A 24,321-nucleotide genomic window follows, 5' to 3' on the forward strand; every position below is an offset into this window, starting at 1 on the left:
CAAAGATCTTCTATAAAACAGATGTCTCACTCTGTTCTGATCGCCCACGTCATTGCGTGTTTGCGTATACACAAACATACATGTATAGTAGCATGATGGAAGGAGTGATGTGTGTGTGTGTGTGTGTGTGTGTGGGGGGGGGGGGGGGGGGGGTGCTCGGAGGGGGTCTCGCCCAGGGAGTAATTCAATGTAGAACCGCCACTGACTGCGGGGGTAGTGTCAACCTCACTTTGTTGGACCTCCCTCCGCCTGAATCTAAGCCGTGCCCAGATAAATCACTCCCAGCGCAGTGGTAACCTGCGCAGTGGGGCCGCAGACTGGAGAGAGTCAGGGTGAAGGAGAAGGCTACAGCGCGGCGTTAAAAAAAATCATTACAAAGAAAACTTTCCCGGTGGATCACCTGCAGCCACGTCCAGCAGCAACAGAGTGGCTCATTTTTTTAACACTATGTCCGGCAGCACTATAGCCAGTGTGCTGGTTGCTCTGTGCATCGGGAGCGCGGTGAACTGCATGCCCAGAGGGACGCACAGAAATCGGAGACAGGGACAGCAGTATCTCCCTACCTCGGTCTCTCAAGGTAAGCAGTTTTTCATTTAAGTCACAGATTACAAAACCAGTGTCCGGGGGACACAAGAATTAACCCATCAATTGAGATTTCCTTTTTATTTTGTAATCTAGATTAAATCCAATTTATATTTAGCCGAGGTAACATCTTTTGTTATAATCCTGTTGTGTCCGTGCATTTGCACATATTAAGTGATGCCTATTATGAGTTTGTACTGGACCCACAGGGCCAGTAAAACTGAATAACCTCTGATCTTGGGGGGGTCACTGGATTAACCTGAATTTCCCTCAGCTTTATTCATGTGAACACTCTGAGATCCAAGTTCACAGGGCAAACGAAAAGAAAAAGACTCTTGGCATCCTTTTGAAGGTTTGCAAGGTTAAAATAAGAGCAAGGAAGAAATGTTCATGCATGTGAAGTCATGAGATGTGAACAAAGAACTGCCTTAGTGGGAGAGAGAGAGAGAGAGAGAGAGTAAAAGTGGATAGCTATTATTCTCTGTGCAAATGATTTATCACTCAGCTTAGGGCCCCTTTGAAGTCAAGTTAACACATCCAGAGCCAATTTCACAGACATGGGTGAAGCCATGTCCTTCAATAGAATGTTTATTCCAATTTAGGCTTTGCTTGTTCTGCAGTGCAGCTCTATGTGTGCTGTGGTTAAGGGCTGGACCATTTTCCAGTGGCTGCGTTTGTCTTTCCAATTTGACAAACCTCCTGCTGCTATAGTCTATAAAGTCATTTTGTATATGTGTTTTCCTGCTCTCTTCCTGTCTGATCAGATGGTTGCACAGAGAATGGCCAATTGTATGGCGTCAATGACCAGTGGGAGCGTCAGTATTTGGGCAACACTCTGATCTGTACCTGCCATGGAGTCGCAGGAATCAAGTGCAAAAGCAAACCTCAAGGTTAGTCTGTGGGCACATCACATCCCTCTCTCTCTTTTTGCATTAATTGTTTTATTTCTCTTTAAAAACATCTTTTCCATCGGTTTGTTTTATCGTAGAGGAAAGGTGCTATGATAAAATCAACCAGCAGGAATACACTGTGGGAGAAACCTACGAGAGGCCCAAGGATGGCATGATCTGGGACTGTACCTGCATCGGATCGGGGAGGGGCAAGATCAGCTGCACCATTGCTAGTAAGTCGATGACTCTGTCACTGCCTGCTCCAGCTACACCATGCATGCCCCTTACGGTTAATTGTTCTAACCTCAGACCACACATCCAAGCTTTTGTATACCCTGGTCTGCCAGACTGATGGCAGTAAACGCTTTAATTTCCATATTCTCTGCAGCTGATTAACAACTGGTTCCATGCAGCTGTTTGCAGTTAGCTGGGGCGGTTAGATAATGGGAGAAACGTCTCAGTTGTTTCATTTCCTATGCTGTCTTAAGGCCTTTGTCCATAATTTAATCTGGCATTTGATGAAAACATTTAACCACACTGACTGTGATGTGTTTGCAATACAAATAAGACGTCCTCTTGCTCCTTTAAAGGAGAGATATTACATATTTTCTGTACAAAATCCAAACCTTTTTACCCCTTCTGTCTACTCAGACCGCTGCCATGAGGGCGGGGCTTCATATAAGATAGGTGACACCTGGAGGAGACCACACGAAACAGGAGGCTACATGTTAGAGTGCGTCTGTCTGGGTAACGGCAAGGGAGAGTGGACCTGCAAACCTGTGGGTGAGTCACGAAGCCAGCCGCTGACTAACACACTATTTACTGCACCTGGTTGGAAGACTGCAAGCAGAATGTTTTGCTACCGTTATGCCTGGAAATTTATGATAATTATATTTTATGTGCAACAGTCTATGCCAAATATTACTGTAGTATATGTTTGTAAGTCAAAAGTGTGTTTCCTCCAGCTGAGCGTTGCTATGACAATTCGGCGGGGACATCCTATGTTGTTGGGGAGACGTGGGAAAAGCCGTATCAGGGATGGATGGTAGTGGACTGCACATGTCTGGGAGAAGGAAGTGGACGCATCACGTGTACCTCCAGGAGTAAGAACTGAATCTTTTTGTTAGTCCTTGTATTAAAATCTGCTTAAAAATCATTGCCAACACATGCACAAAATCTAATGAATAGCTGCTGTTTTTTGCTTGTGATTTGCCGAGGATAAGTTTACCTGTTGTGCTGCCATAATAAACAACCCTGCATTAATTATTCTAACTGATGTAATGGATTGTGCTGACTGATATTGACCATTTGCTGCATGCAAGACTTCAGGGTGGCCTTGGAGCTTTTATCAGCAAACATGGAAACAGCTAGCAGCACTGCAGAACTTTGCACCAAAAGCCTCATAGCTGACTCACAGTTTCCATATTAAATTTCTCCTCCCTTAGATCGCTGCAATGACCAGGATACTCTTTCCTCCTACCGCATTGGAGACACTTGGACTAAGACAGATGCCCGAGGCCACCTGCTGCAGTGTCTGTGCACAGGCAACGGCAGAGGGGAGTGGAAGTGTGAACGCCATGCCTCCCTTCACACCACTGGACTGGGTGAGAACTGATAATATCCCCATCTGCCCCACTTTCTGTTCTGCTTTCTCACTCTCTGTGTGAAGAGAGGAATGTATTTCTGAGACAGATGTTGTGAGTAGGGGGAGAGATAAGAGGTGCCAAGTGTCCAAGTGATGAAGTGAGAAAGACACGTCCTGTAAACTCGTGACCCTGACCTCATGAGAGAGGGAGACAGACATGGCAAGATAGGAACAGTGAGAGAGAAATATGGGAATGTGTTTGAAGTGATTACGAGGTGTAACACAGAAACATATGCTCATTGTGATTCAGTAACAAGTCACATGCAAGTTATCCCAATATTTCTGCTCTTGCGCATTGGTTTAGTATATGCCATTATGCCGTACAATATCTGATTTGAGTCACGTGTTTCATTTTAGCCACTGGCTCTCGTGTGATCACAAACATCCAGCCTGCGGTGTACCAGCCGTCCACTGTGCCTGAGATTCCCCAGGAGGGACCCTGCCGGACGGATTCAGGACTGTCATACTTCAACGGCCAGCGCTGGATCAAGACTCAGGGAAATAAGCAAATGATCTGTACCTGCCTTGGCAATGGAATCAGCTGTGATCAGTGGGGTGAGAGATGGTTTTTTTCTGGTTTTCTTTACAAATTTTCAGCCTTGCCAAGACAAGTAACATTGTGTATTTTGTCATATAGATGGACCATCTCCAGTGTACGGTGGCAATTCCGGAGGGGAGCCCTGCGTGTTCCCTTTTGTCTACAAGGGGAAGACTTACCACTCATGCACGTCCGATGGCCGCAGCGACGGCCAGCTGTGGTGTTCCACCGCTTCCGACTTTGAGACTGACGAGAAATATTCTTTCTGTACAGAGAAGAATGGTGAGTAGAATTATTAAAAACCTAAATTGGATAGCTTACCTCACATTTCACCAACTTATGATTTTTTTTTCCCACCAGTGGTCGTGGCTACCCGAGGTGGAAACTCTAATGGTGCTCTGTGCCAGTTCCCTTTCCTGTACAATGGCCGGAACTATACTGACTGTACTGCAGATGGGCGCAGAGATGGCATGAAGTGGTGTGGCACCACAACAAACTATGATGGGGAACAGCATTTTGGTTTCTGTCCCATGGCTGGTAAGTGAAGAGAGGGAAAATATTAGGGCTCACCATGATGATAACTAATGTAATTAGAGGTGCTAATTGCAGAGTCCTTCCCAGTTTAAATGTATCTCCACCCCAGTCTACATCAAGATGCTTTGCATGACAGTGAAAAGGTCTGATAGGTAATCCTATATAATTAGCATTGAAGCCGGAGTCTGCCTTGATGACACAGACAAAATCTCATTTACAGCTCCGACACCTTTTATGGTGTGGCCACATTAAAGTCACCAACATGTGTTGTCCTACCTAGGTGTCAATTAGGGCTGTATGGGTAACAAAAGGAGGTGAAGCCAGTGAAACAGCAGGGGGGTTATTGACAGTGCACTAATGTCTGTGAGGGGGTGATGAAATGGTAATGATGATTCCATCAAGGAGGAATGCAAACTCCACTAATCTAATGAACGTATATACATCACTGCTGTTAAACACTCATATATTACAGTCATTTCATGATGGACCATAATATTTTAATGCCTACCTCCCTCCTGGGATCAATTGGGTTTATTAATGCACTCCAGTCGGGATCCAGGCCGTTTGTCCAGCAGCCATAGAAGCAGGGGGTCTTTCATATTGACATTAATGACTTCACCTGGATAGCCAAAACAAACACGGTTGTTGAGATGTTAATGGGGATGTTTCAGCTGGTTCACCTGAGGTTTATCTGCTGTCTGCCATGAGCCCTTGGGATGGTAGAGAAAAAAAAACAGTCTCCAGCTGTGACTCTTCATACAGGATTCAGCTCCAGAATCATTTACAATATTAGATCCACTACTAAAACGTATCAGCAGTGAATCAAATCAAAGTATAATCCCAATCCTATATTAATACTGCATATGGTGCCCACAGGATTAGGTATCAGACAATGGAGATGATCCATGGGTACACTCTATTAACTTCAATTCTGTTTTTAATGCAAGCCACGTCATGCACATGCAGCAAGCCAGTGCATATGTTAAAGGCATGAAGCCAATTGTCAGAACTGTAGGCTTCTATATGCCCTTTTTATACAAGATATAATACAAGGGTTATTATACTAGGGTTAACACAAACGAGGCTAAACTGAACTGAAAAGATGCTCTAGGTGTTTTGCTTACATCACACATAAAGACAGGTTTCTACTTGTCCCTCCCACTTTTGCAAACTTTATAGCTCTGATTAAAAACTGCTCACTGTGAACACACTAATTCAAACACACAAGGCAGCTGTTTCTAACTTTTAATCAAAGTGTTTTTTCCTATAGTCACAGGTGTTCTATGAGGGCTGTTTCCTCCACAGACTTATAATTGTAGGGCAGAGTCAGTGATTCCAAGCGGAACTGATGCCAACATGCTGTTTGTGTCACTAAGTAAATATGTGTGAGAATTATGAGTTGCGGTGAATCGACTAATGTTGTGTCTCTGTGTGTCCCAGCTCATGAGGAAGTCTGTACAACAAGTGAAGGTGTCATGTACCGTGTCGGCGATCAGTGGGACAAACGCCACGATGTCCTAGGTCACATGATGCGGTGTACATGCGTTGGAAATGGCAGAGGAGAGTGGAGCTGCGTTGCTTACTCCCAGCTCAAAGGTGTGTTTAACAGTGAGACTCAGAGCTTCAGTGTTTCCCCGTCTTTGTGTGTGGCACATAATTACAGGCAAATATTAGGATTCCTTGAGTGAAGAGGTCAGGCAGCACACCTGCATTGTATGGCCTTAGCTGCACCTGCACTGCGCACACATTCATCCATTTGTGTATCTGTTGCAGACCAGTGCATTGTGGATGGCCTGACCTATGAGGTCAACCAGACCTTTACTAAACAGCATGATGAAGGATACATGATGAACTGCACCTGCTTTGGACAGGGACGTGGTCGCTGGAAGTGTGACGCTATCGGTATGTTTAGCACTCAATGCTGTTTTCTGGGTCATACACACCTTTTTCCTGTGTAGTGCTAGTTAAAAAAATGTGATAATTCTTAACAGCTGCAGACTCGGACATATAAAAAATGATATTTTACAGGAGAGGCATTGGTGCCAGCACTTAAAGTCTTGTTGTTGAGCACTGTTTGACTGTTTCTGCCCTCAGACCAGTGCCAAGAGCCAGAGACCAGAGCTTTCCATCAGATTGGAGAGTCTTGGGATAAAGTCATCCATGGAATCATGTACAAGTGTTACTGCTATGGCAACGGTGTTGGAGAGCTTAGCTGCGAGCCCCAGCAATCATACTCTGGTAAGTTTACAAGACTTATTATGCAGTGTTGCCATATGAGGGTAAGTGTACAGCTGTGGAGCATACAAAGCCCTTCTTTATAGAATGGTGATCCCTGAGCATCCTTCTACATCTAAGGAATGAAGTGCTGATCTAAGGTTGCCAAATCAGGTGAACAAGTTCAAATCTGTACTCCTGGATGGCAGCCATCCACACTGTGGACCGTGCTGATTTGCATTTTTTTAATTACCAGACACATAATAACCACAATTGTTATTGACCTGAAATGCTGACCTGCATGTGCATGTAAGAGCTGTGTGACTCATGCTGCCTCAAGCTGCTAATATAGCAACAACCCCATGAATAGGCTTCCATTCATTATCAGATGTTTTGTGATATTATGGCGTCTTGGCAATTCAGACTGTTGTAACCATCACTTCATGATTTGACTTTGTTCTTGTATTTCCCAGTCGGACACCTTTTTGCATCCGTTTCCTAATTTCACAAATTGTGCTGCAACTCTTACGTGTTTGTTTTAGTCACCTCAAAAATGAGGTCCTTGACTTTGATGTTAAACAGGCCGAGTTAAGGGAGGGAGTGTCATTTCCTTTTTTTACAAGTACACCCCCCACTTTGAGCCTTTGTTCCTGCCAGCATGTGGTACATCCCCCCGGGTTGTTGCCACAGCTGTACAAAACACCACCATGAGTGTATAAAGAAGCCTGATACACACCAACGAGCTGCAAAGCTCATTGAACACCAGCTTTGTGGATTTTGATGATCACTTTAAATTAAATCTTGTTAGTGTTTAAGCCTATTAGACAGCATTATTTGGCACATAGTCGTGCTTTGGTGTATATAATGTAGCCTTAATTGTTTAGTTACTTTATTCTTAATGACTTGAGGCCGAGCTTGGTTAATGACAGACACTTGCACCAGTACGTTGGATTCATTGTTGTCATGGCAACATTGTGCTACCCAGAATGCAATTTATTTAAGTATTCATGCACAACTAAATGCATTCCACAGGTCTATTAGAAAGTAGTGATACACGTGTAAAGACTTTTGTGGTATATTTTTGGCATTTTGACATATGTGTAAATCCTGGTGAGGCTGTGCGAGCGTTAGGGTCACCTGGTCTTATGCAAAGGTTACTGCTTGTTTGCTCTGTATGTGAAGCAGGTTGACGGAAGACACAAAATGTAGGGCACTATTCTGCCGTAAGTGGCCATAATAGCTACCAGCTGTGAACTCGCTCTGAGTGTGTGTGTGTGTGTCTAGGCATACAAAATACAGCATGCAAAGATTTAAGGGCAGCCAGATCCAGACTCAGCTGGCTTACTGTGTGAAACACCATAAAAGGTAAAAATGGAAAGTCTTAACTGAAGGATTTTTAAAGGTTTTTGGATTTAGCACATACATCGATAAAATCTTGTAAGAAAAATGTTTTCTTGTCTGCTGTCTGTGTTTACCTCTCCTTGCCTGAGGTGTAATTGAATCTTTATTGTTAGGATGACTCACAACATGACTTCCCTTCCCTTTACTGTGGTCCTTATCACCACTTAGCTGTGCATGTATGTGTATCAAAAAAGAAGAATGTTATGTCTGCATGAAGCGATGTGAGCCATAGATGAACGTGCATGAACATGTTCATCTATATCCACTTCAGGCATGCATCCGTTTTCACCCCCCCCCTCCTCCTCCTCCCACATTTGATTCTACATAACCCTTACCCTCTCCAGTGGCCTGTGGCTCTGTAATAGGCAGTAATTGGTCCCAGATTGTTTTTGAGGTTTGTGTATCTGCTAGCAACTTCTGGTTAACCGAGCCACTTGCTCAGAAACTTTTATTACAGGTCTGCTATTTGGAAAAGCGGTTAGAAAACCTCAGTTCTTTATAGACGCTACCAGTTTCTATCAGCACAGCTTGTCAGGAGTCTGCTCGCCACATGACTTCTGTTTACATTAAAGATGACTTGATACCCTTTCTTGTCTGACAATTCTGCTTACATCATTTGTCTTCTTTTGTGTCTACTAAACTGCTAAGCCAACTATGTTCTCAGCACTTTTTTTGGAAACTCGTATGCTTCCAGTGGGTTGTCAGTTGGAGTAATGACCAACACAACCCACCACTGCAACTTCTAGCAAGGAGTCAGCTAACTGCTGACACTGATGAGATGGGACTCCTATTATTTTGTTTGGCAGCACATAGTGAGAAAAGGGTAATTAAGCAATGAAATCCATGTTTGTAGGATGGAAAAGCACAGTAAATTCTGTTATCAAGTTTTTTAGTATTGTTTTTTTGGGGGCTTTTAGTCACAACTATTTACTGGCTCTATCATTTTTATTTGTTTCAGCCTGCTTCTGGGCATCTTCTACTATCTAAATTAAAGGAAAAATGATGCCTGTTACGGAAAATTGTGCAACAATTAGGCGTTGAATCCAAGACAACAGCAAAGACTAGAAAACACGGTGGAAACACAGAAAGTCATAGGGAGTAGGGAAAGCAGAGTATAGGTTTTCTCCTCTCCAGCAGTTGAAATTTGTGGTGGAATCTCACAGGGACCTGCTATTTTTTCCTCTTCTCCTTCTGTGATCTGCACAGGAAAATACTTCTGCACACTCTCACCTCCAAGCAAGGTTATGGAAAGCTATAGATATTTGGAATTTGTTTTATTGTTAGTCAATAAGTGTGCTCTGAAACTGTGTGCCTCTATATTTGGCCATTTGTGTTACATTTTTTTACCGTAATGTTTTTGTGTTGTTCATTATTTAACCAGCTGTTACCCAACATTTTGATTGCTTTTCTGACTACTTCAAAAACAATATTTTTTTGGTTATCAACAAATGTAGTAACTCACCTGCTTACTCCTTGGCTTGTGTTATCTCTCTTTGTCTCAAAGGTGGTCAGCGCCCCGTCCAGGTGATCATAACAGAATCTGGAAACCAACCCAACTCCCACCCTATTCAGTGGAATGCCCCACCATCTGCTCACATCAGCCAGTACATCCTCAAATGGAGAGCGGTGAGTATTCTGTGTGAGCGACAAAGACATGATTATTTAGATACAGACATTTTTAACTGAAATCCTTTTTTTTTTTTTTTTTTACACCTCATCGCATTACAGAAAAACACTCATACACCGTGGAGGGAGGTGATTATTCCTGGCCATCTCAACTCCTACACCATCTCTGGTCTAAAACCAGGCATCACATACGAGGGTCAGCTAATCAGTGTTCTGCGCTTTGGACGCAGGGAAATCACACGTTTTGACTTCACCACCACGTATGGATCATGTGAGTTTTTTTCATACTGCCTTTTTCAGTGCTTCCAGGCATTATTTTATATGCAGCAAGTAGCCAACTCACTACATCTGTCACTGATTCTCCTTTAGTGGCCACATCTCAAGGGGAGACCACCCAGCCTCCACCCATGGTTGACATCTCAGAGTCTGTGACCGAAATTACCTCCAGCAGCTTTGTCATCTCATGGGTTTCTGCGTCCGACACAGTTTCTGGCTTCAGAGTGGAGTATGAGCTCAGTGAGCAGGGACAGGGGACTGGACAGCCCATTGTGCTAGGTAAGTGCAGATCAATACTTCGGTTTGGAGCCGGAGGAGTGTCAGAAATCACTTTTTTGTGTTAATATAAGATATTTTCCCTCTCAGAGCTGCCACGAACAGCTACCTCAGTGAACATCAATGAGCTCCTGCCTGGAAGGAAGTACACTGTTAACGTCTATGAGGTTACAGACAGCGGAGAAGACAACCTCATTCTTACTACTTCACAAACAACTGGTGAGCAGACACACACTCTCTCTCTCATATTTTATTTTAAAAATGACTGCTGCTGGACTGAAATATAGTTTTGAATCTGCGAGCTGAATATGTGCCAGAACTGCAAATCAAGTAACACAGCAAAAAAGTTCCATTCTTACTAACATCTCATTTGTGCCATAGCACCTGATGCTCCCCAGGAGCATGAAGTGGAGGAGGTGGGAGAAACCTCCATTGTAGTCAGCTGGGAAAAACCACTGGCTCCCATCACTGGTATGCACAACACTACAAAAAAAGTTTTACTATTTTATGTGTGTTTGAATTGTCTCTAATCCTAATGTTCTCCTCTTCCATGCAGGATATCGTGTTGTCTACACACCGTCAGTAGAAGGTGAAAGCACAGAGCTGACCCTCCCTGACACAGCCACATCTGTGACTCTGAGTGACCTTCGACCTGGGAAGATGTACAACATCAGTATCTACGCTGTGGAGGACAGCCTGGAGAGCGAGCCTATCTTTGTACAGGTCAACACCAGCGGAGACCCACTGCCAGGTACATTTGTAACCTGTGAACGTGTGTCACAGGCTGATAGTTACCAGAACTATGAAAAAACATGTTTCTTTCCTTTAATAAGCACCAGGGCACTGCTCCACTACATTTACATAAATCTTACTTGTCAACCTGCAAATCATCTTGTGGCCTATTTATGATTAATGCTGAAGTTTCTAATTCTTAATACTAGATGTCAGAAGAGTTTTCCAATGGAAACTGAAGTCACTGAGTTCACAGCTGTTGGGCTGTGATACTGCTTGACTGGAGTTCTGTAAAGACCTTCAGTCTGCCAGGTGGAACGTGCTTGTTGGGCCAGGGGTGCAGATGTTGGAGATGTGTGTATGATTGTTTGGACAGTTTGTGCGATGGGCTAAAGATGCATGGCCTAGTTGGGAATGTATGTGCTGTCATCTCTGGACACACAAGAGAACTCATCCACCACAAATTAGTGCAGTTGGAGCAGCACTTGCCACTGGGTTGTTTTCAAAAGTGCAATGTAAATGTACTAATACCATGTTATTTATATAAATGTCAAGCCCATGGCTGATATGTCAGATGCATCTGATGATTTTGAACAGTGATACTAATTATTTTGGCAGTTGAGCAGTCACTAAATGAAACCTGAAATTCAGAGCTACTGTGCAGACTTTGACCAGATTTTGTCATTATATATTTAAAATACTGAAGTCCAAAACCAAACATTCCCATGCTTGAAAAAAGTTCTTTTTAATTTTAATTTTTCGTCTTTTTTCCTTATTGCCTTCATCCTTCAGTTTCAAAATATTTTTACTGGCAATGCTAAAAAACTTGATTACATGATTTATGATTTACAATATAAATGCAAAAGCACTGAATGACTCGATCTCCTGCAAGACAAATCAAAGCCATGAGATCATGGAATTTAATTTGATTTCCGCGTACCTAACCTTGTTAAGCACACAGTATGGCAAATATGACTCAGTGGCTTTGCTATTTTCATTTCATTTTAATTGCCTAAGGCAATTAAAGGCATTATCTTCTATGTTAGGTCATATGGGACTTTACCATTCAATGTTTTTAACTAAATAGAGATTTGAAGATTGAATACTGAAAGACATTCATTTGAATTTTGTTTTCATCACTCACAGATCAAGTGATTTCCCCCACCGACCTGCAGTTCTTTGAGGTGTCCGATAAGAAAATCGCTCTGACATGGTCAGCCCCAGGAGGTGACGTTTCGGGTTACCGTGTCACTGTGGTCCCTCTTGACCAGTCTGGATCTCCTCAGACAGAGATGACTCTTCCTGTCACTCAAAACGCCTACATCGAACTGACGCATCTGCAGCCAGGCACACAGTACCGCTTCAATGTGTACTCCATTCACAATGGAGAGGAAAGTCTGCCACTTTCTGGAGAGCAGAATACAAGTGAGTGTGACAGTGTGGGCTCAGGTCTACAGTTACACTTCAATATTATATTATATCTAACAATTGACCTTTTCTTCTTAGAGCCTGATGCCCCCACTGACATCCACTTCAACAATGTGACTGAGGACAGTGCGGTGGTGCTGTGGTTTGCCCCACGTGCCAGAATCACCGGTTACCGTCTCTTCCTCACTGTTGAAGGCTCCACCCCCAAGCAGCTGCGCCTGCCTGCCCGCCTCACTCAGTACACCCTCCTGAACCTGAAGCCTGATACCGAGTACAAAGTGACACTGCACTCAGACCAGGACAACACTCTGAGTGAAGGGGAGACCGCTGTGTTTACCACCAGTGAGTGTAATAAACTCCCACACATAAACGCACTTTCTTGCCTGAAACTGAGCAGCTTTGCTTTGTGTGTTTTTCAGATCCACCAATGGGTAATGCTCCTCATTTCAACACTGATGTAACTGATACCTCCATTATAATCTCTTGGACTCCAACACCTCACATTGAATATAAGGTATGTCCATTGCTAATAATAATAAAAAGTTAGGAAGTGTGTATAGCTTGCTTATTTCAGCCCTTTCAGCAGACATGGGAATTTCAGACCTCACAGATAAATCTGATGGGTCATTCTATGTCAAGCCAGACATGAGAATATCCTGCTGTCCTCCATGTTCTTGGGAAAACACTGACCTCCAACCTTTACCTCTTGTATCCCCAGTCCACGTCACTCTCTCTCTAACTCTGTGTACATTCATCTTTCAGCTGACAGTACGGCCCAGTCAGGGTGGGGAAGCCCCGAGAGATGTAACCTCTGACTCAGGAAGTATTTACATTTCCGGTCTGACTCCAGGAGTGGAGTACACCTACAGTGTGCAGCCAGTCATTAACGGTCATGAGCAAGGAACAGCAATCACACGCCGTGTTGTCACACGTAGGTTTGACTCGTATCTATGTCTCTCCTACCACTTCTCTTTTTATTCCCTTTGTCTTACTCTGATGCACTCTTCTTCTTCTGTAGCTCTGTCTCCTCCCACTGATCTCAACCTGGAGTCGAACCCAGGCACCGGTGAGCTCACAGTCCAGTGGAATGGAGCTAGCACACCAGGTAAATACTCAAAAACAAACCCATGAAAACACAGCAAATATTCAATATGATCACAAAATCCAACTCCCTTGCCTTCTAAGACATCACTGGCTACAAAGTGACATGCACTCCCACCAATGGGCAACAAGGAAACAGCGTAGAGGAATTTGTGGAGGCAGGGCAGAACTCATGCACGTTGGAAAACCTCAGTCCAGGTGTGGAATACAATGTGAGCGTTGTCACGGTGAAGGATGACATGGAGAGTGTCCCTGTATCAACTACAATCACACCAGGTGGGTTTAAATTAAATCATAAAAAATAACATGCTTAGAGGGATGTTTATATTTTGTATAATAACACATTGACTTTTAACACTGAACACATACTTTCTCTTTTCTGGAGTGCAATACTAATGCCTCATTATCTGTTTATATATGAAGATTTTTTTTTTCAATGGAGACTCTTCATAGAACAGTATCAGAGGCAAACTTGCATTTAATCTTCCATCAGTGTGATGAAAGATTACTTTGCTCATCCTAACCACTGCTTCTTTTTTCCTTCTGTCCAAACCCTTTCTTTCACCTCCTGTTTCTGTGCTGTTTTTTGTGTTTTTGTCCCCCTCTTCCCTTCCTGTTTCCGCCCACGCAGAAATACCACAGCTGACCGACCTCAGCTTGGAGGATGTGAGCGACACCACCATCAGTCTCCGCTGGTCCCCAATCAACACCACTGCCATTACCGGATACAGGATCACAGTGGTTGCAGCTGGAGAGAGCATACCCATCTTCGAGGAATTGGTCCTGCCAACGACCGATCACTACACAGTGTATGGACTGGAGCCTGGCATCGACTACGACTTTAGCGTGATCACTGTGACAGAGAACGGCGAGAGTCCACCCACCACGCTCACTCAGCAGACCTGTAAGAGCCATGTCTTCAGCAAACAGACACAGATTCAATATAATAATAACAAAGCATCCTTCAGATAGCGAGACCTGCCTGTGCACAAATGCATTATATAACATAATAAGGTCCTTATTAACCCTGTGACACGGCTCTTCAAGCAAAAAGCTTTTAAGTTGTTGGTGTAATTGCTTAGCATGCTGAGTTGTCAGTGTAATAATCCTTTGTGCGCGTGGACCATCTGGTTTTAGTTGAGAGGTTTTATCATTCTGAGGCTCATTTTGCCCCCCAGTACAAACACTGCTTGTTCTTTCACTTTTAAGATGTCGTAAAAGCTTCAAGCATAGATTTACACTGACACACACATAAAACACTTTGTTTCTAAAAGGATGATAATGTAAACATTTCACTCTTTTAGTCATTTTATAATGTTTTGGTTTCTCTTATCAGTTTTACAGCTTTCCCATGCCTCCTCCTTCTGAAATAGAGTCATTGTATTCTTAACCATTTCTTTACAAGCAAAATCGTATACATGACCTCATACATACACTCTCTTTCTACTAGCTGTGCCAGCGCCTACTAATTTGGGCTTTGGTCAAGTTGGACCGGACAGCATGGAAGTCACCTGGGTCTCTCCCATTGTCCCAAATGCTGCTGACATTAACAGCTTCCTGATAAGGTACCAGAGGATACGGAATGTGTTCTTGAAGCTAAGTATTTTTGGCTTTGACTGAAATAACTCATTGTCGATGATGATTTTCAGGTATCACCCTATTGATGATGAAGATGACATCACAGAAACCAGCGTAGGCAGCGACACAAATCACGTGGTGCTAAGAAGTAAGTTGCCATAATGGCAGGTAATGGACAACAGCACAAATATGGCTATGTTTATTAACATTGTCTTTGCCATCTGCAGATTTGCTGCCTAACACAGAGTACCTTGTGAGCGTAGTGTGTCTCTATGAGCAGAGGGAGAGTTCACCCCTTGTCGGCACCAAGAAAACAGGTGAGACCTCTGATTTGAGGTGTTGATTTAAAAACAGCTGGTATCTTAAATAAACCACAACCTTAACCTGTTCTTCATCTGCTCCCTTTTCTTTTCTTAAGCTCTGGATTCACCAGTTGGCCTACGATTCTCTGAGATCTTCACCAACTCTTTCACCATCCACTGGCTCGCACCGCAGAGCAAAATCACTGGTTACCGCCTCCGTTACCAGATGGTCAGTGGTGGGAGGACCAAGGATGAGAGGTTGCCCCCATCCAGGAGCCACTTCACTCTGACAGGACTCAGCCCGGACACAGAGTACTTGGTCAACATCTACGCAGTGAGCGGGACACAGGAAAGCCTGCCACTCACCGGTCAACAGAAAACAAGTATGAATTTACTGGATGTAATTGAAATGTAAATTTTCCTATGACGTCATCACCAATATGTCTTTTACATATTTGTTTTTTGTTTTTCTTCAGTCTCTGACGCTCCCACTGATCTGGAAGTCCTGGACTCCAGCCCAACGAGCATCACCGTCCGCTGGACAGCTCCACCAGTCACTGTGCGCTACTATAGAATTACTCATGGCGAGTCAGGTAAATTGGTAACACGCTGATGTTATTTTCAAAAGTTTATGCTAAGAAAAACGTCTAATTTTTCTTCTTCTGCCTTCCTTTACCTAGGTGGTCACAGTAACCCTAAGGAGTTCACCGTGCCTGGCTCTCAGTCCACTGCCACAATCAACAACTTGAAACCTGGTACTGACTATACTGTCACTGTGTACGCTGTGACCGGAAGAGGAGACAGCCCCGCATCCAGCATTCCGATCTATGTTACACACAAGACAGGTACAAACCATACACAAACTGGACACTAATGAACCCATTTTACATTTGCAGACCATCTTAACCTTGCTGTCTCCTCTAATAGGCGTTGACTCACCCTCTGATATGGAGGTGACAGAAGTGAATGAGAACAGTGTCACAGTGAGGTGGACCCCTGCCCAGGGTCCAATCAAGGGATACAAGGTGACCGGGACTCCCAAAAATGGACTGGGTCCATCTTTCACTGAGGTGGTGGCTCCAGGTATGGTGCAGATTCAGTGTGTAGTCAATAATATTTATTATCTTTGCGCCATTTTCATCTAATTTTCCTTTTCTATTCCAGACCAGACAGAGATCACTTTCTCAGGTCTGATGCCTTCAGTAGAATATACTTTGAGTGTCTATGCTCTTGGACAAGATGGAGAGAGCTCCCCAGTGGTGGTGGAGGCTCTAACAAGTAAGGGTCGTCCCATTTTTGCAATATATTGTTTTATATATATTGTATTTTTACCATCTCTTTATCAATCCCCTCTCCTCACCTTTAGATGTAGACCGTCCTAAGGACCTGAGCTTTTCAGACATTGACTCCACCTCACTGAAGATCACCTGGGACAGTCCCGAGGGAATTGTCACATCCTACCGGGTCCTATATTCAAGTTCGGAGGAGGGAGAGAGAGAGCTGCGCCCTGCTCCCAGAGGTGATTCTGAGTCTGCCGTGATCTACGGTCTCCAACCTGGCACTGAATACACTGTGAAGGTCATAGCCATGCATGATGGCACATCCAGCACACCACTGATCGGAACACAAGCTACAGGTAAAATAGATTCAAAAAAGAAACAATGAAACTTTTCAGTTTTTTGACTGTGAAGCACCAGGAACCATGTAAGAGTTTAAGTGGACGACTTGTTTTTTTCTTTCCTCCTTCCAGCAATTGCTCCTCCTGTAAACCTCCAGTTCTCACAGGTTGGTCCCACCTCTTTCACTATGCAATGGGATGTGCCCGGTCTGGAAAATCGACTTAGTGGCCTCACAGGACTCACAGGCTACCGTGTGGTGGTGAACCCGAAGAACAAAAGCGGACCCACCAAAGAAATCAACCTGGCCCCAGACACCACTCAGGCGCACATCTCTGGACTCATGGTGTGTGTGAATAAAAAAAAAATAAAACTGTAATATAATTCTCTTCATAGAACTGTATTACAAGTGTAGAGACTGACATTTTTTCTCCTTTAGATTGCAACTACCTATGAAGTCCATGTTTATGCCTTGAAGAACTCCTTGACAAGCAGGCCAGTCCAAGCAGAGGTCACCACTTTGGAGAGTAAGTTTCAAACACCAAAAAATCTGACAAGTAAATTCATCATTAGAGATGTGGCATAACAGATTCTTTGATTTTGCCTCTGCTTCAAGATATCAGCCCACCTCGTCGCGTGCGCATCGCTGATGTTAACGATTCTTCCATCAATCTGACCTGGCGGACAAAGTCAGAAATTGTGTCTGGGTTCCTGATTGAAGCCACCCCCACCTCCTCCATTTCAGGCTATACACCCATTCAAAAAACCATCAGTGGTGACTCACGTTCATACAGCATAACAGGTACACGGAGATTAGAATAAGTCAAAATATGCTGCAGTTGAATTACTACCTTATTATGCTCAGACAGATATTAACCTTGTGTGTGTCTACAATAAAGGTCTGGAGCCTGGCACCACTTATAAGATCAATATCTATACACTGAAAGGCAATGGACGCAGTATTCCTCTCACACTCACTGCCACCACAGGTAACTAATACACGGGGGGTTCATGCCAGAACCATACTTTCGCCATTCAGAGATACAATATGTAGTACTCGATCATTTTCTTTTTTTGACTAATGAGTTCTTTGTTTCTCTTCCAGCTCAACCACCAGTCCTCCCACCCACCAATATTCGCTTCACCTCCCTGAATGCTAACAGCATTTCCTTCATGTGGGAGTCATCACACAGCCCAAAGGTCACAGGCTATTATGTCACATATGAGGAGGCTGGAGGTTTGCCTCGAGAGGTCATCCCTAGGCCCAGCGCTAACCAGGTCTATGCAACTGTTGATGGTGAGTGCACATGAGATTCAGTGCTGATTATGGACAGAACTGGTAAATGTTTATTCATTTTAAATTGTGACATATTCTTTATGATGTGTTTTTGTTTGATCACAGGCCTCAAGCCAGGAACAGAGTATGTCATTAAGATTGTAGCACTGCACAATGCTTTGAGGAGTACACCGTTAGTGGGCAAAGCCCGAACACGTAAGTAGAACCATGATCCACCTGCTAGTGTTTAGTCCTTGTCTAAACTGAGGATCGTTTTGCTTTAGAGATTACATATTTACATGCTATAGTCTTTTTAGAGCTGTGCTGCACTGCCCTCTACTGGCTGTCTACGCTAGTACAATACCAGTAAAGTCCAATCAGTACATGTTACTTATTAGGGCCCGAGCACCGAATGGTGCAAGAGCCCTATTGAAACCCTTAGGATTATTATTTTTCATTTTTTTTTTTTTTTCTTCCTTCCCCCCCTTAGATCGCATTTTTGGGGGCCTTAACATGCCCAAAAACTCACCAAACTTGGTAGAAAAATTCATTCGCCCGAAAAATTTTGAAATTTGCTGACTTTTGAAATGCACATATAAAAATGGCTCTATAGCGCCCCCAACGCGTAGCCCCTCTGGCCGGTTTGACACAGGATTATGAAAATTGGCACACATATGTATCACCTCAAGACGCACAAAAAAGTCTCTTGGACCCCCCCTCCAAACCCAACAGGAAGTCCGCCATTTGAAGGTTTGTGGCCATTTTTGGCGATGTGTGACCCTGCTGCCAAACTTTTCACGCCTCGCATACGTCATCGGATTGAGCTGAAATTCGCCGTGTCCACTCAGGACACCATAGGGAATAGACGCATTCCAAAACTCTTACAAAAGTCTGACGGTGTGGCCGGGGCGTGGCCTCAAAGTTTGACCATTTCTGAGGACACAGAAAGTCTCTATAACTTCTTCGTTTTCTGTCCGATCTGTACGAAATGTCACATGTATGATCAGAGTCTGACCCTAAACACATCTATACAACAATATTGAGGCTTTGACAGAGCGCCACCTACTGGCTACACAAAATGTTGTGTTTTCATAGGTTTTTCTGCCTGCCCCCCTTTCCTGTTTTGAGTAGGGTCATGAAAATTGGTACACATGTGTATCACCCCAAGATGCACAAAAAAGTCTCTTTGACCCCCCCTCCAAACCCAACAGGAAGTCCGCAATTTTGAAATTTCTGTTAATTTTTGGCGATTTGTGACCCTCCTACAAAACTTTTCACGCCTCGCATACTTCCTCCAAATGAGCTAAAACTCACTGTGTCCACTCAGGACACCATAGGGAATAGACGCATTCAAAAACTCTTACAAAAGTCTTACGGTGTGGCGGGGGCGTGGCCTCAAACTTGACCATTCGCCATTACAAAAGAACTCACTGTATTTATTGCCCTAATGCGTAGCCCCGCTGGCCAGTTTCACACAGGATCATGGGAATTAGCACACATGTGTATCACCCCAAGACGCACAAAAAACTCTCTTGGACCCCCCCTCCAAACCCAACAGGAAGTCCACCATTTTGACTTTTGTGGCCATTTTTTGCCTATTTGTGACCCTGCTTCAAAACTTTTCACGCCTCACATACTTCTTGCAATTGAGCTGAAATTCACTGTGTCCACTCAGGACACCATAGGGAATAGACGCATTCCAAAACTCTTTCAAAAGTATTACCGTGTGGCGGGGGAGTGGCCTCAAAGTTGACCATTCGCCATTACAAAGGAACTCGCTGTGTTTTATGCAGTACTACCCATATACTTTATGCAATGTGGACAAAATCTTACAGTACTGCCATGGAGCCGAGTCTAAACAGATATATATGCTAATAGGATGATACGGTCATAGCGCCACCTACTGGTAGCAGGAAAGTTTGGTTGTAAACATGTGTTTGTTGTATATCTGTGGAAATGAGAGGAGGAGAGCATAGCACAGGAGAGTATAGGAGATGCGAGCATAGGAGAGAAGACTGCGATGACCCCACGGATCGCAAGGTGCGCGAGGGCCCGCAATGCTGCTTGCAGCTTTAATTATTTGATTGATATTTATGTGCTTAACTTTCCAATAATAAACATTAGTAGTAAGAGGAAGCCATTTTACCTCATATGGTTCTTTGTAGGTCCAAACACCCAGCATGTATTTGTCTCTCTTCCAGAACCCGCACCAGATCACATACTGGTCCCTGAGTTGCCACAGCTTCCTGTTCCTCATCGGCCCAGCACTGACATCCTGGATGTTCCAGAGTCCTTCAATGACAAGATGTAAGCACCTGCATGAATCTGCAAATAATGTTTATATTGCCAAAAAGTACCGTTGTTTTTTCTACTTTGAGAAAACTAAAAACTAACTTTTTCTCATTTACATCTCTTTACCTTTAATCATTCCTCCAGTTTTGACTCCAACCATGTGCACCTGGCTGGTACTAGTGGCCAGAGCCAACCAGGCCAGCAGGGTCAGCATATCTACACAGAATATCAGAGCCTGGGCCCCAACAATGGACTTTATGGGCCCTTCAGTGGACCTAAAGAAGGCCAGAGACCCACCCTCAGAGAACCTCTGGTGTACATTCCTGTAGCAGGCCCTGATGGTAGCAGAGTACCCTTGGTCAAGGTGTGCAAGTGTTATATATTTATTGCTTACATTTAGTGCTTCAGTGTGACTTCATGTCCTGACTTCACATTGTTTGATGTTAAAGGTGAGCGAGGGCCCTCTGCCAGGTCTGGCATTTGGATTCCCTGACAATGAAACAGAACTTCCCCAAGAAGCCCAGACGGTCACAACCATCACCTGGCAAACCATCCCTCAGACCTCAGAGTATGAAGTGTCCTTCAATCCGCTTACACATGTGGAGGAAGGAGGCTTCCAGGTACACACAGATACACATTTCTCATGTTCACAACCAGAGAGATTCTTGCTCACTTAGTGTGTCTTTCTATATACAGATGCGTCTTCCTGGCACCTCCAGCAGTGCCACACTGATTGGACTGACATCTGGAGCTTCTTATAATGTCCTAGTGGAGGCCATGAGGGGTGGGGCTAAAGAGAAGGTTCTGGAGGAAGTCGTAAATGTTGCCAATGCTGGTACAGAGTCCATACTTTATACTATATTCTTTAAGGACATCCCCGAGTTACACAATGTTATTTAAAAACGTATTTTTTGTCCCTCTCTTAGTTCCAGGTGACATCCCCATTGCCACCAATCGGGATGTGTGTTACGACACATTCACACACACCTACCACGAAGTGGGTTCCGAGTGGGAGCGCATGTCTGAGACGGGCTTCAAGCTGTGGTGCCGCTGCCTGGGACTGGGCAGTGGTCACTTTAGGTGTGATTCATCCAGTGAGTGGCTTATTAACCCCATCCCATCATGCTTTGCACACCATGGAATTAAAACACTCCAATAATTCTATGTGTTTTACTCAGGAGGAATTTATAAGAGGAGATAACAAATATACAATATACTGAAAACTATTGTCAATTACACACTATTTTACATTATAAATTCCTTATCGGCGGTTCACAAGCCATAGAATCAGACATTTATCTTTCTATGTGCAGCAATATGCAGTAATAAAATATCAGCATGGGCAGACTTTTGTTTCATATATAAACAAATTCTGTGTCAGTACAGAATAATTTGTGTAATATTTTTTACACAAATGTCTGTAGTCAGCCCATGCTAATGTTACTGCTCATAGTTTGTGTAAAAAGCTAAGCTAACTGGTCTGCCTCTTCTCAGTTTGTTTGTATTGTCCATACCTGTCCAAAGCTAACTTGACAATACCAGAAACTGAGATCATCATCCAGCCACTTTACATCCGCTGTCATTACACTGTCTGAAAGTGTGTGTGTGTGTCTATGCTGGAAATTCTCAATGAGGCTTAGTGTCCTCAGTGGAGACATGTACACAAAAGTAAATGAATTCTGTGAAGGTTAAATCTCTGATAAAGTCTGTCTTTACATACCATTGCATTGATGAACTTCTCTCCATTCATATATTCACTTTATCCACTTCCAATTCACCCTCTTCACTGTTCCACATCTCTTCTCTCTTCCTTTCCTTTCTCTTCTCCTCTACTCTGCCCTCTGCCTCCTGCTTCTCCTTTTTACAGAGTGGTGCCATGACAGTGGTAACAACTACCGTATTGGGGAAAAGTGGGATCGCCATGCTGAGAACGGTCACATGATGAGCTGCACCTGTCTGGGCAATGGCAAGGGAGAATTCAAATGTGAACCTCGTGAGTACACACAGATATTAACACAAAACATGCATACATACAGGGTGATCCTTGGTGTAAAGAAATAAATAAATACTATTCTCCAGATGAGTCAACTTGTTATGATGATGGGAAAATGTACCAAGTTGGAAACCAGTGGCAAAAGGAATACCTCGGTGCTATCTGTACCTGCACCTGCTATGGAGGACAGCAGGTAAGATATATCATGTTCCTTTGTGTATAATGAATGTGTGGATTCAATTTTGTGAAAGATCCATCATACGTTAACTCTGCTTCTTCTTCAGGGCTGGCGATGTGAAAACTGTAGAAGACCAGGAGGACAGACCGATGTTGACGCAGACCTCCTGCACCCTGTTCATTCAGATGTCTTTGACCGGTACAGAGAAAATGCTCTACGGAAACTGGTCAGTATCACTGTGTTCTTAATACTTATTGCAGCACAATAACTTGGTGGATGCTGTCAATAACACTAAACACATCTTTTGCTTCTCCATCCTCCAGAACATCCAGTGTCCGATTGAATGTTTGAGGCCAGAGTTGCTCGCTGACGCTCACAGCCCCTCAGATTAAAAAAAGAAGAGATTAATAAATGGAGGACAATGAAGTGAAACCTCTTACACCACTACTTCAAGAAGAAAGCCTCCTCCTGGTTACATTAAAAAAAGACATTTTCATCAGATTTGTGCCTTGAAGGCATTCACCACATCAAATTGTAGTGCCTTAATAAGACTTTTTCTGCACCACTATCTGTGTCTTTTCGACAGTTTTATGTAGAGGACGTGATCTCTTCATTAACAGACAGAGAGTTCCTCATCAGATGATCTGTTTGAGCACAAATTCTGCTGCTTCACACCTTAAACCTGCCTACACCAAAAACACTGTACACACACACAAAGATGCAGTATTCAGTTAGTGTTACTTTAAGACTTTTGTTTATTTCAAAACATTCCAACAGTTCTCCTCCTCTGACCCAAACATTACGGAAATCTCTGTGTAACAAAAATCAGAAATGTTTATTGATTATTTTCCTTGACCTTTGGTCTATTGCCCATTATTTTTTTAACCTTCACTGTGATTAATATGTATTCATAGGAATGCATTTTGTGCCTGATGCATGTACGAATCAGACGTCCTCCAAAACAACTGTTACCAGCCTCAGTTTTACTGACCCAGGCAGCCACAATCAGATTTAAATCTGACTGTATCTCTGTGGTCAGTGTCATAATTCTGAGCAACTGATCGCTAATTTAGTCAAATAAACAAATAATTATTTCGAAAGATAAGCACTGTTACTTTAGAGGTGGTATAATATTGCCTAGCTAGTATTACTGTGTAGGCTCTTGTGGTTGTGTCATTTATAATGGGTGTGAGTGCAAAGTAGCACCTAAAATTGCTAAACCCAAAGCTGATTGACCAAAAGGTTAAACAGTTCAAAAATGAATTGGAAAAATTCACCATTATTTTTTAGGTGAAATACATTGTTAGTGTTTTTATTTTTATTCATTTCTTTTATTTATCCTGTTTTTTTTTTTAAGTAGGCATATTGTTTGATGATAATTTTGAGGTGTACACTTTATTTTTGATTAACTTGTTTTTATATTGTTGGTGCCAGACTCTGAACTACTGTGGACTGAATCTTTTTAATAAACTTAAAAAACACATTTGTTGGAACGTGTGATTTTGTTGTCTGTGCTGTGCAGGTATATAAATATAGAGTATGCACATTTTATTTACAATTCCTTGGCAATACTATATATCTTCACATGCGCAGTTGTAAACCTCCGGTTTGCATGAAATCATCAAGTTATGCAACAAAACTTACATTCATAATTTGTTGACAAAATGTCTATACTGCTTTCCAAGTCTTGCTTTGCTCTGCGCTGATGAGCAGCATTGTTTTCTAAAGGAACAGACGCGACGCTTTATTTTGAAAATCCTTGGCGGAAGTGCTCCCTTTTGCTGTCACTGAGCAAGCGCGCACAAGTTGGAGAGAAGTCCAGTTCAATCCTCAGGAAACGTAA

At 43.3% G+C, this 24,321-nt stretch overlaps 1 protein-coding gene across 1 annotated transcript; it reads left to right on the forward strand.

The window, feature by feature from the left end:
* The first annotated feature begins 276 nt into the window (after nucleotides 1–276).
* fn1a (fibronectin 1a) lies at nucleotides 277–23,959 on the forward strand. The gene is made up of 49 exons (XM_028433795.1): nucleotides 277–577; nucleotides 1,347–1,472; nucleotides 1,571–1,705; nucleotides 2,124–2,255; nucleotides 2,438–2,575; nucleotides 2,918–3,076; nucleotides 3,475–3,672; nucleotides 3,755–3,937; nucleotides 4,016–4,192; nucleotides 5,630–5,785; nucleotides 5,963–6,091; nucleotides 6,284–6,427; nucleotides 9,309–9,430; nucleotides 9,533–9,701; nucleotides 9,800–9,985; nucleotides 10,073–10,201; nucleotides 10,364–10,453; nucleotides 10,539–10,733; nucleotides 11,861–12,139; nucleotides 12,221–12,484; nucleotides 12,562–12,656; nucleotides 12,905–13,073; nucleotides 13,161–13,247; nucleotides 13,328–13,519; nucleotides 13,875–14,147; nucleotides 14,694–14,808; nucleotides 14,893–14,969; nucleotides 15,049–15,138; nucleotides 15,240–15,506; nucleotides 15,600–15,716; nucleotides 15,804–15,968; nucleotides 16,051–16,206; nucleotides 16,288–16,401; nucleotides 16,490–16,759; nucleotides 16,874–17,085; nucleotides 17,179–17,266; nucleotides 17,356–17,541; nucleotides 17,639–17,728; nucleotides 17,845–18,036; nucleotides 18,142–18,231; nucleotides 20,217–20,322; nucleotides 20,452–20,671; nucleotides 20,757–20,927; nucleotides 21,004–21,142; nucleotides 21,234–21,401; nucleotides 22,175–22,300; nucleotides 22,387–22,493; nucleotides 22,585–22,704; nucleotides 22,802–23,959. Exons 1-49 carry the CDS (start codon nucleotides 448–450, stop codon nucleotides 22,868–22,870), a joined length of 7,512 nt encoding a protein of 2,503 aa, XP_028289596.1. The 5' UTR covers nucleotides 277–447; the 3' UTR covers nucleotides 22,871–23,959.
* The last annotated feature ends 362 nt before the right edge of the window (nucleotides 23,960–24,321 follow it).

This window comes from Parambassis ranga, chromosome 21 (assembly GCF_900634625.1).
Source record: "Parambassis ranga chromosome 21, fParRan2.1, whole genome shotgun sequence".
Taxonomy (NCBI): domain Eukaryota; kingdom Metazoa; phylum Chordata; class Actinopteri; family Ambassidae; genus Parambassis; species Parambassis ranga.